Source organism: Cynocephalus volans, chromosome 5, assembly GCF_027409185.1.
Source record: "Cynocephalus volans isolate mCynVol1 chromosome 5, mCynVol1.pri, whole genome shotgun sequence".
Classification (NCBI taxonomy): Eukaryota; Metazoa; Chordata; class Mammalia; order Dermoptera; family Cynocephalidae; genus Cynocephalus; species Cynocephalus volans.
In genome coordinates, this window is record NC_084464.1 from 157,023,488 (window position 1) to 157,040,311 (window position 16,824).

The 16,824-nt window shown below is 42.6% G+C and overlaps 1 protein-coding gene and 1 long non-coding RNA gene across 4 annotated transcripts; one reads left to right on the top strand and one right to left on the bottom strand.

Annotated features, from left to right (window-relative positions):
* Positions 1 to 817: 817 nt before the first annotated feature.
* TAGAP (T cell activation RhoGTPase activating protein) lies at positions 818 to 9,986 on the bottom strand. Of its 3 annotated transcripts, none has more exons than XM_063097527.1 (10): positions 9,850 to 9,986; positions 9,165 to 9,249; positions 9,024 to 9,077; positions 8,644 to 8,710; positions 7,073 to 7,239; positions 6,262 to 6,423; positions 5,663 to 5,772; positions 4,256 to 4,451; positions 3,546 to 3,660; positions 818 to 2,857 (listed from the first exon to the last, which is right to left on the bottom strand). In XM_063097527.1, exons 2-10 carry the CDS (start codon positions 9,189 to 9,191, stop codon positions 1,629 to 1,631), a joined length of 2,127 nt encoding a protein of 708 aa, XP_062953597.1. In that variant the 5' UTR covers positions 9,192 to 9,249; positions 9,850 to 9,986; the 3' UTR covers positions 818 to 1,628. The 3 variants fall into 3 exon arrangements, with proteins under 3 accessions (XP_062953597.1, XP_062953598.1, XP_062953599.1); XM_063097528.1 differs by lacking the exon at positions 9,850 to 9,986 and adding an exon at positions 9,697 to 9,764; XM_063097529.1 differs by lacking the exon at positions 818 to 2,857 and adding an exon at positions 2,867 to 3,019.
* Positions 9,987 to 14,172: 4,186 nt separating this feature from the next.
* Positions 14,173 to 15,155, top strand: LOC134377764 (uncharacterized). The gene is made up of 3 exons (XR_010023567.1): positions 14,173 to 14,235; positions 14,353 to 14,427; positions 15,011 to 15,155. It is a non-coding gene; the product is annotated as an uncharacterized LOC134377764 (long non-coding RNA).
* The last annotated feature ends 1,669 nt before the right edge of the window (positions 15,156 to 16,824 follow it).

The following is a 16,824-nucleotide window of genomic DNA, read 5'->3' on the forward strand; positions in this document are numbered from 1 at the left end:
AAATGTGCCTGGCACATGGTAGATGCTAAAATTGTAACTACTTCTATTAGTGTCCAACCCTTGCAAGGGATTGCTTTTATTAAGTTAGCAGTCAGAGAGGGAGGATCTGCTCCTCTGAGTTTATATATTATTGGTGTTTTTAAATAAGGTATTTTTAATATTAGGTCTGAGCATGCTGCCTTGAGCAATCTGGTTTACAATGTTATTAACTTTGTATGACACTATTAACAAATGATCTCTGAAATCAGTAGGTGTTCACCATCTGGTAGCTAGCCAACAAAGACATATTTCTATAACAAATCAAAAGCCTGCACAGTGTTTTATGAAAAAAGCTGATAAAATAAGGAAATTTGAAATCCAGTATCTCTCTAAGATACTGGGTAAATATCTTAATCATTGAGCAGTAAAGTTCTAATACATGACAAACCTTTTACCATTATGTTTACTAATAATCAAACTGAGCATCATAAAAATGAGGTAAGATATGTAAAAGCACTGAAAGACTTACTTCACTGGAAATGGGAAATATTACATTTGTTTTATTATCCTGTATTTGTATACTAAATTTTTCTGTCCTCTGAATGACTGCCTGCTGAAAAAAATGGCTTGATGGGGGTACTTGTTATGGTTTTGCAAACTCCTGGTGAACAGGGACTGTCTCTTCCTAAATGCAAGATTCCCAGTCTTGCCTATTAGTCTGGAATGATGAATATATACTCAGTAAATGCTTGTTGAGTAAACCAATGTGCGAATGCTTTTTTTGGTGGATTTCTATTAACTGAGGGGAAGGAGGTAGCATGTTAGTAAAGAATGAACATTTTTACTTTGAATAAGGAAGGCAATTTATTGTAGTGAAATTACATTGAAGTTTATATGTGGCCCCCAATGCATCTAAAATCATTTACCTCTACACTATTGGATAAGACATCATTAACCTGCAAAGAAACTCAAAGTGCTATGAATGAGTTAATATTGACGTAATGCATTTTACCTCAGATGAAATTTAATGAGATAATTGAAAGAATATGTTTAAGTACTTTTCATATTTTTCACGATGGCCTTTTCTTTTCCTGGAGTTTGTAATACCTTTGATAACGCCAAACACTGGATTCTTTTTCTTGCAGTCTGTTTCTTCTACTGTGGTGATTAGTTATCACAAGGCTGCTTAGTAGAGTAAACTACCAGAGACTTAAACACTTTTCCCTAAGTGGAGTTTGTGGAAAATGTGACAAATGGCATGACATTTGAGGCAACATTTAAAAAAGCAAAGATGATTTTTAAACACTCATCAATAGAAAACCGCCCCAGGAGGCAGAGAACAGCAATGTACTTTACCGCAGGTACACAAGCGAAGGTGTGCAGGGATTTATGTAGACATGCTTTGCACCTAACACCTTGACCATAATACACTTTGTTCATTTGTGACACATCGCACAGATTCAGGTGCACACACACCATCCGACACGCCCACCATTGTGCAGCTGTCCTCACTGAGGAGGAATCTACCCAACTTTCTAAAGGAGCTTATTCAATGACATTTTTGAAAACAGAATCTAAAAGCAGTTCTTTAGATAGTCATGTATTTACAGAGATACCACAAGCTATGTCATGGAGGATGGTCCCTGTTCCTAAATGTAGGATTCTTTAGCATATTGGAGCTGGACAGCGTCAAAGAGCGGCTGGCTGCATTGTCGCCTTAGATAGTCCTGCTTATTTTTCTGCAGAGACTCGGACGCGGTCCTCAGCCGGTGGAGCTCAGGTCTGCCGGGTACAGTCACATGTCCTAGAATTTCCTCAGAAGCACTGACAGTCCTGCTCTGTTTCCAGCACTCAGTCATGGGCGAGAGTCTGTGCTGGTGAGGGGGCTCTGCACTGCATCTGTTTCTCGTGTCCCCTCCCTGCTGAGGAGGCAGGAGAGGTGGCCTTGTGGAGTCCCCGCCGAGCACCCTGGCCCGCATACTTGCCACCGTTTGGCTTCCATGGGCAGCGAGCCCAGACGCCTGGCCCAGGATGGCCTCTGCATAGGACGGCGGGCTTCCGGGGCTCCTCTGATCCACCTGCTGGAACACCTCGTCCACCAGGAGCGCACAGGACATCAAGCCCAAGCCTGGGGCTGCCTGGCTGTGGATGCCACACCCGTGTTCCTGGACGACTCGGCCAGCGAGCTGGCTGTCTTTTCTAACATCCTTCTTGGCTTGGTCTCTGGGGAAGCCTTTGGATCCCCCAGACCCAGCACTGGGGGCTTTGCTCAGCAGCTTCTTGTGAGAGGCCAAGGAGAACGACATGGAGTGTTTTTTAATTTCTCGGTTGGGTTTGCTTTTCTCAGTCTTTGTGGTAAAAGACTGATGTCGGGTGAAGAAATTCCTTTTGGGACTGGAAGGAGAGGCCACGGGCGAGCTGTCGGAGGACCCATCCAGCGAGCCACTGGAAAAGGCCTTGGGCACTGGTCCCCGTGGGCACACTGGGCCCTGGGGCAAGTTCCTGGTCTTCAGGTCCCCCGGGCCCCTGCCTGTGCCATGCACTGCAGCGAAGGCCTCCTCGGGGAAGGGGTCTTCAGGTTCCTTCCCTTGCACACGACAGGCTGCCCGGGGCCTGGTGAAGTCGTCCTGGCTTTTCGTTAGTTTTTGGTTTGCTCTCCGGCTCTGTAGGCACTCTCGTGAGGATGACGTGCCAGGTTCTGAGTGTCTCCTGTCCGGCTGCCTGAGGACGCCCCCCAGCCTGGCCACCGTGCTGATGGGCTCCCCGATGTGCGTGCCTGCAGCCGCCACTGCGGGCACCTGGGAGCTGAGGACACTGCTGGCTTCCACGTCGGGGTCGTTGCTGTCGTAGGCTGAGTCATTCTGCGGGGTCGATGCGTCTGGGGGAAGTTAAGGGACAGTTGGACTTTTTGTTCAGGTTCTTTTAGAAATACATGTTCCTGCAGTTTACCCTGTTCACACCAGTCATGGCACTAGGTAGTTTGGTGGAACGACTTTGGGGCTTGATGTGACAACAAATTTGCCACATTAAAACTTGGTTTCTTTTCATATTTATTTTGAGATGAGAAGAAAAGTAGGAAAAGGGAAGGAGGGAGGGAGGGAAAGAGGAGGAGAAAGAATAAGAATGAGAAAAGAGAAGACAGCATTTCACTGAAAATTTACTGGTCTTAAACTTTCAGATCGATCCTTTGCATGGCTCTTTCATGGACCCATTGCCATTTTAATGAACTCATATTCCATTATACGGAAAGAAAATTTTCTCACCCCATCTCTATAGCCAAAAAATACTTGGAAAAATGAGCAGTTATCTGTGATTTAGAGTAGGAACAGGAAAAGTTCCAGACTGCAGCCGAGTGTCTGCATCTGAGGCAGCACCGCAGGAAAATTAAAGGGCGAAGTTTTCATGTTTAACGACTTCCTTACGGACTTGAGCCTAGTCTGACTTAGTGATTTGTGAAGGTAACTTCTGCTTCAAATACCAGAGATAGTTTACATTACTGGCATGGACTGTCAGACTGGCATGGACGTCGCCCCACCGTCGTCATGGATGGACAGCACATTCTGTACCTGAACTGTCAGTGTGTTCCAGGGAGTCATCAGAAGTGATACTGGATTTTGCAGGAATGTTCTCCCCAAATATTTCAAGGCAGTTATCGATGAGGAATTCCACCAATGTCTTAATCTGTCAAGAAAAATAAGCAGGTTGTCAGTTTAAAGACCTTTTTTTTTTTAGGAAGGGGGAAAGATTGGGGATGTTGTGGGGGTCAACTATCGAGGAGGGACCAAAATGAGAATTAGAGACTCATGTGTCTGAAAAGAGAATACAGAAATTTGGTAACAATCATATACATTAAAATTAGATGTTATTTGGTGTTTTTGAGACATGCTTTTTTTATTTAACAATTTTAAAAAGTCTTTTATTTTAAAGTAAATACATTTTTCTTTTAAGCAAGTAGTTTCCCAAAGTGATAGTGGGACTGACAGTGTGTTGCACACATGAAAAAAGCAATAGGTCTTTTTCTATCTTGGGAGATAGTGACATAAAAATCTTTAATACTTATCTTCTGTCTCATAGGACGACAGAAGACACAGATTTATTCAGTTTCCTCAAATGCACATATCTAAGACAGTGGAATGATTACAAAAGCATTCTGTGTCTTGTATTTTCACTGTGATCCTGAGTCAGTTGGAGAATTCGGGAATATTTCATTGTTGGGCTTTTGCAAACAGATGGTGAGATCTAAATTGGGAATTTCTTGAAAATAAGCAGAACAAACCTTATTGTTCAAGTCTTTCTGGGCTTCAAATGACAAATCTTGGTCACTGTCTCGGGTGAGCATGTTGGGTCCGACGCAGATAGCCAGGTTGCTGGCGTCCATCTTGCTGACCTCGGAGTTCCTGCTGATGAGGTACAGCACTGAGACCACGTGCTTGAGTAGCAGGAGGTTGGGCCGGGGCAGCTTATCTGCAACCCTGGAATGAAGGTAAGGGATGTTAGTTTTCAAGGAGGCTAACGGCCTATCTGGCTTTAGTGTAGCAAGTTGAAAGTTTCTGCCCAAACCAGACTTCCTTTAAAATGAGGAAGGTGCATTTTCACAAGTAATATTGTGAAATGTTCATTCGGATTCCTCCAGTGGCCATTGACACAGAACGAAACTGGTTGACCACAAGGTCTTAAGCTAAGAAACCGGTCTTTATAAGTGGGACACCAATAACACAACCCTTTATTATTTATCCAGATCCTAACCTATGAAGCAGTAACTGCATTAAATGCCATGTTAATAAACATGATTTTTAAAATTGATAATAAGGCTTTTTAAAGTCTCACTTTTTTCAGAAATTGAAATGGCAACTCCAACATACAGATCATTTTCATTTCTCATAAGAAGGTACCGTTATGAAACAGCTTCATGTCTAGGTAGAAACTTACTGTGATTATCTTAGGATTTTCATTTTGGGACAGACACTCAATGTCTTCGATTCTATAAATATTTCGTTGAACGTACGTAGCCACGTGGGACAATTACAATACATGGATAGGCTTTCTTAGGACGTGGCAAAAACGCTGACATTTTACAGTGAGGCAATTAGGATTCTCCAGTCACTAATAGGCCACACTTTCCATTTACATACGTAATTATTATTACTCTCACGGGCATTTGTTCTTATACAGTTTTCATTTTGGTTAATTATAAGGTTGTGAAATGTGCTATGGAATTTTATGAACAAAAGAATCCCTTCCAGATTGTTCTGGTACATTTTAAGGCATATTTTATGGAAGAATTCTTGCCTTGCACAACACCAATTGATGTAGGTTAAAGAAAACTCCAAATCCCTACACTTTGCTGGTGAGTCTGTGTTAAATCTTTCAGGTATGATTTTATCTCAGACTTTTTAAACTCCTTAATTTCTTACACTCCCATCCCTTCTTGGAATTTGTGAGCATTGAAGTTCACTGTCTTCTTTTTGAAGAAGCCTCTCCTTTTATTTGGCTAAAATTACTTTAAAAAAAACCAGGACACCTCTTAGTATTTATTCTGGGAGTGGATATGCAATTCCGCTCTGCTTTCCTAAACATCACGATTTTCATGAAATACGCATCATGAAGCATTCGACCGTTGTGGAAAGAATGAAAAGACAGAGAGGAAGGGGAGCCTTGCCCGGGAATCGCATGGATGACTCACTGTTTCAGGGCCTCGATTCTGTCCTCCTCTTTCTGCTTCTCCAGGGCGCCCATCCACTCCTCAAAGAGGTCACAGGAGAGTAGCTTCAGGGGGATGCTTCTGAGGAAGTCCTGGAGGGTGAGAGGGGGCCTGTTGGCTTCTTTTTTCTTGCGTAACGTGCCGTTGGGTTTCATCTCAGGGAACTCTCTGTGCGTCCTATCCTAGACTGTGCCCCCTTTAATCTTGCATGTGATTAATGTCAGGAACCCCTTGAGCTCACATCCTCTCTCAGCAACTTCCTAACAACAGGCCAAGTACGAGGCATCATCCCCAGGTGGGTGACTTCTGAGGGGCCGCCAGATCTAGGGGTTCGGACTCAGCCATAGGACAATCGAACTGTCTTTTCTCATCAAAATTCTGGAGGAACTTAATGCCTCCCTTTTTGTTGGAATCTGGGCTCACAGAAAGAGATGCTTATATACATAAATAAAGGGCTTCACTAAAAAAAATTAAACTCTAAGACTAGATGACTTTGCCTTGTAGGGAGAAGAGCCCATTTCTTGTTTGCTGAGAACGAGCGAGTCAGAGCGGGTTCTTTGGCACGAATGCTGTGAACTCACCTTAAGCACCACGGCCAGCAGGTGCACGGGGAGACCTTCCAGATCCACGGCGCCCCCGGAGTTGAGCCCCTCCTTCAGCTCTTTGCGGGCCTTCTCATTGGCCGCTTTCCTGAACACCCCTTCTGTTGAAGGGCCTTTTAGGCATAGGATGGTGAGAATATCCTAAGGAAACAAGCATAGGGACAGGAAATGGTCACCCTTCGTCTGAAGACACACACTTTGCTGCTAGTAATACATGAAAATCTATGTCTAGGTTGGAGGAAGAAAATTAAAATAATGTACACGAACAGTTCTTAACTCTACCTGTCATAAACTCTCCTCTCTCTCTAAGTTAGTTCTCTCCTCTATTAGCAAAAGTATTAAGGCCAGTTTTTGCTTTCAGTCCAGTTGCTATCAACTGTCTTCCTCAGCACTGCCCTTTTTCTAAGAAGATGCAAATTGTGAAAGCTCTAATTTTGCATATTCTGAAATGACTTTGGGACTCTCTCCTTTCAAACTGGGTTTCTGATCATATACTCTATACTCCATCTATGCCTGTTGATTCTTCAGAAGCGACACATTTTCAGCATTCTTAACTCTGTGAAGTCAGAGGACTGGAGGGATTGCCACTCCATGCTCATTGACAAGTGCAACGGATTTTTAGAATGTAAGCAGTCAGACATTCTCCTGTGCACAAATATGTGGGAGCACCACTTCCAAGAGTGCAGTTCAGCCCCACCAAGTGTAGCATGAGAACTGCAGCCAGATTTCCCAAGGACTTTTCACATCTGATGGAAAACTGAGGTAGACTTATGAGTAAATGAGCACCTACTTGGATGGGTCTGGGGAGTGTGTCGTTCTCACCGCAGATGATTGACAAGGGCTGATCAAATAGTGACACTTTCAGTTCGGGCTCCAAAGCCCCCGAAAAATCTGATGAAGGGGAGAGCCTTCTCATGAGAAAGGGCCAGGACAGCACCTTCTTTCTTTTCTTAACTTCTACACCCACGAAAACAAAGCAGAGAGGAATCAGATCACCATGTTAATAAGCAAAGGTCCAGATAAGAAAATGGATCTTGTCGGCCACATAATGTCATCTATAATATGCCATGTGGGGGAAATAATTTTGAAAAACCAAGAAAGCAAAGGGCGTGAATCTTAATCTAGAAAAACCTACTGAAAAACAACCACGCTGTTACCAGGGTAACGGACACTTAAACATCAACACCAAGGTTCCTCAAAGTCCCCGCCTTTCCTGTTTTCACCCTTCTGCAGCTCTTTGCTACAGAAAATTAGCAAAACCTAACTGTGCAGGTCATAAACAACCATCTTAACATATGGACCTTAATAATTTTAGGGGATATTTCTGAGGTGAAATAGATTATTTTAGTTTCCTCCTTTGACTGGTGAAGAAAATGAAACATAAGGAGAGGAAGTGACTTGCTCAATATTATTTGAAGACACTGAGCAGAGCTGGCCATTAACCCTCTGCGGCATTAGCACCAAGCAGCCACTAGAGGGAGCTACATCATTCAGCCCACCTGCAGTCCCCTGGGATTTCCAGGTTGCTGCTTTAAGGCAGGGGACCAGCACCAATTGCTGCAGGAAGGCTTGAACCTAGACCTGATAACTGGGAATTATCAATAGAACATTACCAAGATATTCTATCCTTCGAAAATTCAGAAGACGTGTGCAGTGGGTGTTGCACCTCAAAAGTCTCTCTATTTTTTCTAATTATAAAAGCTATATTTTATAATTGTATTGGCGTATTTTTCTATACATGTTTCCACTGGCACGTGGAAGAAGAATGAGAGAGAAGTGGCTTGTTTTTATTATAGTTCAGGAGAACTGGGTCAGGGTTATCTTACAATAAAGTGCATTATGAAAAAAATTAAGAGCGAATGGTGGGTTCTTTGGGATTTGAGCTCAGTGACAATTGCTTCACGGGCTCTTAGATGCATTCTCCATTAGAGAAGGAAGAAACAGAAAAGGCACTGTGTGTTTTTCAAATGTATGCATGCTTTAATTGTCAAAACATAAATGGCCAGGAGATTTAAGCCCACTAAAAACCCTTTGCAGAGCTGGGGGACTGGCTATAGAGAGGATCTTTCCTATCTGACTGCTCTCTGCTCTAGGAAGCTGGAGCATGCCTGCCATTTAAGTGTTAATGTTCTGCGGTCTTTAAAAGAACACTTATGAAAAAAAATTCCTAGTAGAGTAAAACACTGTGGTTTTGCAAACCAAGAACACTTGTTGTTAGCACTTAGATAAAAGATCAGTATGGCTAATTATGCTGATTTGTTCATCACAGATTATACACAGATATTGATATTCAACTCTATACTCCACAAATATGTACAATCAATTATGATTCAAAAAAATCAATATATTTTCAAAACTCACCAACTAGCTGGCAAATACTGTCTTCACTCTCAAATGATGCCAACAGTGGATGGTCCTTGATATCACCCTAAAAATATATTTATTTCAACTGAAAATAATGACTGAAGAAACATTCCCAGTCTTTCCTCACAAAATACACATACAACATCTAATTCACATTAAAAATTAAGCAGAGTGCATTGATTTTTTTCTAGCTCCTAGAATCAATGTTAAAGTCTTGATTGTTATCATATAAGATCCCAATTAATGTGTTTGATTTACTGCATTTATAATGTTAATTTTCTACTCTGATAATTAATCTAAATAATATTAAATTAAAACAGAAAGTTTTCCATATTCTCACAGCATAGATAAAAAGATTTTAAAAATCGCTTTCTTACCTCTGATTGACATTCAATTAATGTCTCCATATTATTGGCATTTAGTGTTTTTGGCTAAAAGAGAAAAAGTAAAATTAGGTAAACATCTTTTGGCTCTTGCTTTAGAAAATACAAATTAATAAACGCCAGAGGGGTACGTACAGCATGGCAGCTGCTTATCAACTTCATTAGACTCTGGGCTGACTGTCCAGTGATGAACTTCACTCTTGTGTGGCTTTGGCTATGTCTACAACAAATCATTTGGAAGAGAGTTAGGAGGTACACATATAATACATTGGCCAATTTCAGTGCCACTTGGCCGAAACACACAGGTTGAAACTATCAGAAAAGCTTACATTTAAAGTCAGCTCTATGTTACCAAATGTCTTATGCTATTAAGAACACCATCTGAACACACTTATTTCTAAATTATTTAAGCTGAAAATCTTTACCATCCCAAACTTTGTTGTTCATTTATTACTTTCCCACCAAGCGACGTAATCTGAATACCAATCACCACCACAACAAACATTTTTTTGGAGTGCTCATTATAGGTCAGGCACCGTATTAAGTGCTCTGCATGAATTTTCTCACAACCCAAAAAAGGAAAAAACTTATTCCCAGGATGCTATTTATAGTAAACATCAAACAAAGATATCATTTTACAGAATTCTTATACCAAAAAAAGTGCAACCTTCATGTTGAAGCAAAGCACTCCATGTTCCGAGTTTTTCTAACACTGGTGCATATTCCACAGTCTAGCTGTTTTCTGTTGCATATGATCTTAATGACCCATGACCTGCTAGGCAGTTTATAATTTCTAGCTATGTTAATTTATAGTACTTACCCTCAGGAGGGCCTCTAGCCAGAGTTCTTTTACTTCCAGTGAGCTGTGGAAAACGGGAGAAACAGCATGACGCTTTGCTCCTGTTAATCCACTGGCAGAGCTTCGGAGACTGAGCTGCTCTGACTTCACGTGCTCTGCATTATAAGCGGCAGGGGGCGGGCAGGTGGAAACTCAGAATGTTACTGAGACCGGAAAGAACATCATGGGCTGTCACACAGGCACAGCCAGCCAGCCGCTGAGAGTTCTCACTTCCTCATTCCTTTTGGGGCAGCTATGGCTCTTTTTTGCTTCTTTTATTTTTTTCTTCCACTTCAAAGTAAAAAATCTGTAAACTACTAGGAGTGGAAAAGATGACATACAGCCCATCGGTGAAGGCTCTGATTAATGTCAAAGGTGGGATGTGTGAATAAAAAATTGTGTTATTCTGTGCATAAACATTGTTTGATTTTCTAAAATGGTAATTTCAGGTGCTTTTTTTTTTTTTGGTATGGTGTTTGGCTGCTGCTTCCCTCCCGCCCACCATCTGCTTGGGCCACCAGTACCACACATTGACTAGTGTTCCTCGGTGTAGACACTGTCACAGGACCAAAAACAAACCCAGGACATGGTCCCTCCTTCAAGAAATGATCAGCATCCAAAGCCAGGCCAGTTTCCTTTGGAATTAGGAAGAGAACCCACTGGAATCAGTTGCCAACCTATTAACTCCCTTTTCCTTTCTGTGACTCCTAGTCAAAATGACTAATACTTAATTTATAGTCAGATAAGTTCTAATTCTGACATGGAAGGAAAACAAAAATTTCCTTTGATCAGACCAATTAAAGTAGAAAGGAAATGGTGAATTTCATCTGTGGATCTCTCCTTCTGCATGAGAAAGAATTCCTGGTCTTTCCACAGGTAAAAGGCTATATGTGAAATTGCTCAAAACCTTCACAGTAGAATGGAGACATAAACTGTGAAACATTCACACTGTGGAGTGTTATATAGCACTGAGAATGAACAGCCTATATTATAGCCAATAGTAAGGTTGAATCTCACAGTACAAAGTTGAATGAAAGCAGCCAAAAGGGCATACCCTGCACGCTTCCATTAACGCAAAGCACAAAAGCAGCAAAAGTAATCTGTGCTCTTAGAAGCCAGAATTGCAGTCTCCCCAAGGGATGGGTCGTGAAATGCTAGGGGCCAGAGAGAGGCTTTGTGGTGGCTCCTTCCTTGATTTGGGTGCTGCTAGACTTATGTGTGTGCTTCTGACATATGTTATTTTCAATAAAGGATTTAAAAATAACTTGGCTTAATTCATCAGCAGCATCTTTAATTCTAAGACATTTTCATATTGAGAGCTCTGTTGTGTTTACACTGAAAGGAGGTCATTATGGGGTCTCGACGGGGGAAGCACGGAACAGCTGAAATGTTTTGTGTAATTCAGTGTCTTGGGAGATGATAGAAATAAGGACAGATCCCAGTTTTCAGGCTTCTGGCTGGGGACTCCCTCTCTCAAAACGGCCACAGTGCCAGAGTCCACCCAGCATCCCCAAGGCAGCCGTAGATGTGACCACCCTTTCGTGACCCCTCTCCTGCCTTTATAAATCTCCAAAATGAACTCACTGATTTTTTTTAATTATAAAGGGCATTTATGCTGTGCCTAGCCTAGTGCCAGGCATATGGTAGATACCCAATAAAAAATTTCAGAATATATTCATTTACTCATAAAATAGTGGAAATAAAATATTACTATAGCCCTCTATAGATTATAGAATGTGTATCATAATATATTCATATGTATTCATAATGTATTTTATAAACTTTTTTTCCACTCAACAGACTTACTTTTTGGGCTCATCTAAGAAACTTAATGTGTGCACTGTTCTTATAACAAAGCATTAATCCTCAATTGAATATTTTCGTCTTTTTAAAAATGAAGACCATATATTTTTGAATTCTTAGGTTTCTTCTCTTATTATGCACTGTATTACACGATATACACTCAACCAGTGGCTTAAAACTGTTTTGGGTTTTTTTTTTTTTTTTTGGCCATGGAATTCTATATTCAAAAGAAGATGACTCCAGAATCCCAATATGTAAAATGCAAAAAAAAAAAAAAGAAAAGAAAGAAAATTTAAAGCATGTTTCTCTGGCGGGAGAAGGCTGGGGCAATCATGGGCATGTCCACTTGCCTCTTCTCCTGACAAGAACTCCGGGTTTGCTCTACATCAGAAGTTCTCAAATAATGTTCAGAGACCCCTGGGCATCCCTGAGACTCTAGCTGGGGGTCTGCAAGGTCAAAACTACTTTTGTAATAATAATGAGATGCAATTTACCTTTTTAACTCTTATCCTCTTGTGTACATGCTGGAGTTTTTTGGAAGCTACATGAGGTAGGATGCTCAGACGGCTAAAGAAATGCAGTCTTATGTATTGTTCTGTTTTAAAATTTTCTCAATTTAATTTTTCCTGTGGTACATAATGATAGATATAATGTGCTCTTTAGAGTTGCCAATAATTTTCTAAAGGGATCCTGTGACCAAAAAGTTTGCCTGTTATCTTCACCCTTAACAGCCATAGCTATTATCAGTCAAGATCCAGGTGTGTTGTCGGATGATTCACCACTCCACGGTTCTTATTGTTTTCTTAACAGTTTTGACAAGTCTTGGTGTCAAGAAAGGATTCCTTCCTGCTCATTCAAATCCACTGCACTGTGATTTCCCGTTTCTCAGGACCGCTCTGTGCCTGCAGCTGCCCTAAGTGGCCTTTGTCCCTTTCCTCCAGCTCCGAGTCTCAGTTTCTTTACAATGGTCAGTCATCTCATTCTTGTCAGTTCCTCCAGTGCCACAGATGTCCCTCACTACAAACTCAGTCATCAACAGAGGACAATGGGGAAGTTAGTTGGACATAACAAAAGTGCCATTTCCCTTTGGATATGTACTTTAAAAACTTTTTGAATTTTTAAGTGAGGTTTGATTGTTGCTGGGGGTTATATTTCTTCCTCACGCAGAAGATCATGTCTAAATTTATTATAGAACGTAGTAAGAAGTAGACGTACAAACATGTTCATTTCAGTAACTACTATTCTGAGGAGTGGAATAAAGGGGTAAATGTTTGCTAACAATATTATGGTAACTGAATATTTTAAAAGGAAAAAATGATTTAAATGCAAATGCTATAAATTATATTGAATTTGAAAAATTCCTTCTAATCTGGTATCTTCTTCCTTTTTCTTTTTTTAGACTGAATTATGGGACTACACATGAGCATTCACTGACATTCAGTCTCAGGGCCAAATGCGTTTCAATGTCATATCCATACTCTGGTGTTTTCGGTTCTGCAGCATCCCCTACCAGATTACCAAATTGTCTCTTTAAGGTAGTTCTTGAAGTCCTGTAGTGCTGAGGGCGCTGCTACTCCCGAGAAACCGTGTCCTAACCAGGCAGAAAGCTCCTGGTTATGTAGGAATGGAGCCTGCCTTCTAAGGTTTCCATCTTAAATCCTAATTCTATTCTGGGAGATACAACTTTCAGGTTCCTCTACTCAACCACTACTGTCCCCTCCCAAGCAAACACACTATTCTTTTTTTTTTTTTTTGGCGGCAGGAGGGTACAGGGATCAAACCCTTGATCTTGGGGTTATCAGCACCACACTTTAGCCAGCTCTGCTAACTGGCCAGCCCCCAAACTACTCTTTATTAAATGAAATGACTTTGGTGCCTCCATCATCCCAGCATGTAATGTTCTTTTAGATATCACCTAGTTCCTCGGTTTCTATTATGAGCTCTGCGTTCTATGAATCCAAACCTAGAAAGGAGGGGGGTGAGTCTTACTTAACATCTACACATACAGCACAGACTGTGCTAGGTATTTTCAAACACCTCATCTCACATGATTATCAACACAGCACTCTGCAGTACGTCATTCTCCCTGTTTTGTACGTGACACAACTGGGGCTCCTCAGGTCAATTAACTTGCCCAGGGTCACTCAGCCATGTTTGAACCTTGGTCTCTGGATCCTAAGTCCAGAGCTCTTTCTATACCTTTCCTCAGGGATAACCCTTCAAGTGACTCATTTATAAAGGGAGACAAGATGTCTAGATTAATTATAGATTAATATATGTCAGACAAATCCAGGCAGAGGCTTATGGGGAGTGCTTACCTAGCAGAGAGAGACAGATTTCGGGCATGATCCTGAAACTTCAAAATCTCCTTTTGTAAGTTTCATTAATAATAATAAATAGAGTGCAGTTTACATCATCTTTAAAAATACCTGCAGAAATGGTTGACAGATTTTTCTACTTATCAGTAATTCTTCTATGGACCTACTGTGTCCTACTTTAGCAACCAAGGGAGGTGCTGAGCTATCTAGGATCAAAAGTGAGTAGGAAATACGCTAACAGAAAAGAGTAAGTTAAGGCCCCTGCATTTTGTTTTTTTAATTTTTATTTATTTATTTATTTTCTCCCATCAGCCCCCTGGCTTGCATTTTTTAAAGCAGGAATATTTTTTGTATCTTCTTACAGACCTGACTGTTGTTGGGAGACCCAGAGGGAGGTGCCACCCTTTGGAGATTTTGACAGTCAACATCTAATTAATAGGTATGTTTTGTGACTGATGGAAAGCCACCATAGGCAGCTGGCCCTGATGGGGGACTGAGGAGTCATTCCTTTGCCTGTCACTAGCGTGGCCCTGTCGGGGTATGGTTCCCACCATGGAAACAGAGTTGTGGAGGACAGGTCCTAATTCTAAAAATCTCACAATAATTTTGATTGCAGTCTTCCGAACAGTAGAAACATTTGTAAAAACAGTGTGAAATTGGAGCAGTCATGCCAAAAATTAAAAATAAAAAAAAAAAGGTCAGTGTTACTTTTTCCAAGTTCTTGTCTCCCGTGAACTTTTTTGAAAAGCAGGTTTGTGTCATCCCGCATGCCAAGTGTCTTCAGAACGTGGAAGGGAACTCAAACGGCTCTTGCTGGGTCAGGTTGAAACCCACACCCGTGAAGTGCTTCTCATGCCAGCACTTTTATCACTTGGCTCTTGGTCACAACCTATTTCTGTCCAAAGAACTGGCTTTGCTTTTACCGTGGCGAGTCTCTAAGGACAGTAAGCTCTGCTGCAGGGGGCTGTGACTTCTGTGTGTGTGTTTTGCGAGGTCATTTCTGGTCCTTTTTCTTCTTCCAGGCTCAGCTGCCACCTCGGTCTTGACTTCGGTGAGGAGACCTGGAGGGCATTCACCCATCCTGTTTACCCAGCTTGCCTGGGAAGCACCCGCTCAGGAATCAGTTCTCTTCACCCTGAGCTCACTTGGCCTCTCTCTTCCTGGGACCACCCAGTGACTCAGCCCTGCATTCCGTAATTATATTAGTGTCAACAGCTTCCTGCACAGATTATTATTTTCCCAAAGAGTTCACAATTTCCTTGAAGACTCCAATATCGCCCCAGACTTTGGCCACCTAATGATTAATAGATGGATCTCCTAGAAAGGTCAAGTTAGAAATTTTAAAGAAAGGGGGTGGGGTGGGGATCTGGGCTTTCCTCTGAGTGTCCCTCTTCCCCTCCCCCACTCGTCATGCGTTTTGGCCGCACAGTCGACCGTCATTCCCTGAAAGTTCCCTCCGAGTCCCCAGGCCTTTCACCAGCCGTCCCCTCCAGGAAGGCCACGCACCCCAACATGTGCCTTTTGGAAGCCCGCCCTTCCCTCGGAGTCCCCTCAAGTCCCGCCTCCTCTAGGGGAGCCTGTTCCAGGTTGGGTCACCCTCCCTGGCCTCGGCGGTCCCAGCGCCACCCACGAGAGTGCCAGTGACCAGAGAGCGGGGACCCACTTCCATCTTTCACCCTTACAAGCTCCTGCCATAGCATTTTGCACACAGGAGGCATTTACTACGTTTCAATTATTTCCCCCATTAAAGTTGTGTGACGAAATGAAACTCACGACTCACTGCGTGTGGTTGCGAGTACTAAAGTGTGTCACCTGGCCTTTGTCACGGTTTGTCCCTGCCGCTGAGTGTCGGGGACCCTCGGCCTGCGCGGAGGAGGGCGGCTCCCTGCGGCTGGGGTCCCCATGGATGTGAGGGCACGGCCACAGCTGCCCTGTGTCTCACTGTCCCCTCCGCGGGCCTGCGGGGCCGGGCGTCATCGTGACCTGCTGTCCTGACACGTGCTGCAGCCAGCCTGGGCCAGTGCTCACCTTCAGGTACCTGCGGACACCCGGCCCCACTGAGCGACTCTGGGACTCTGGGTGAGACTCGCGTGTCCTCCCCCCAAGAAACGTCCAGCAAAGTCTGCGGCTGCGGCTGGAAGAGCCGTGCCCGTCCCCGCCCTGTCCCCGGGGCCACGGGCGAAGGGCACTGGGCGCCCAGTCTGGCGATGGTGAACCCTGTGCACGGCTTTTAGTCATTTTTTTTTCCTGGCAGGAAAAGGGCTGTCCTCTAACCAAATTTTAACAACACGAGGGTTACCCGGAGCTCTCCGAGGTTTGCTGGGACCGCAGAGTCCCCGAAACTATGCACAGTGTCTGCGTTTTGCAGAATAATTCTCTGTCCCCAAGAATGCCTGCCTTTCTGCGGTGGCGGAGACACGTATCTTAAATTTGCGTGTCACATCGTTGTGATAAAGATCACAACACTTGGTGTTGGAATACAAAATAGCCTCAGCGTAAAATAATATTTAAAGAACTCCGTGTTTGCAGAAAGCTGGCTTGAAACATAAGGTAGGCTAGAACAAAATGTTCTTGTTTAACTGCCTTCCCCGCTATTGAGATCAAGATGAAGAATTAAAAATAAAACATACTGAGATTAGGTGATTGGGATCTGTATTGCTGATAACACACCACAGTGCCACAAGCAATGCACTTTCAGACTAAAGAATCCTTTTTTTCTGATGATATTTTGGCCCGAAGATTTACAAAGAAAACACGATGTTAAAAAGGGTATATTAGCAACGCTGAGCATCAGTTAACTATGAAATAACTCGGTAGTTATTATTATTTTTTTTGA

Coding starts and splice junctions, on each gene's coding strand:
- TAGAP (XM_063097527.1), bottom strand. CDS start 9,191: ATGAAGTTGATAAGCAGCTGCCATGCT. Junction 9,078..9,164: donor TGATAAGCAGCTGCCATGCT/GTACGTACCCCT, acceptor TTTCTCTTTTAG/CCAAAAACACTAAATGCCAA. Junction 4,452..5,662: donor AGAATCGAGGCCCTGAAACA/GTGAGTCATCCA, acceptor CCTTCATTCCAG/GGTTGCAGATAAGCTGCCCC.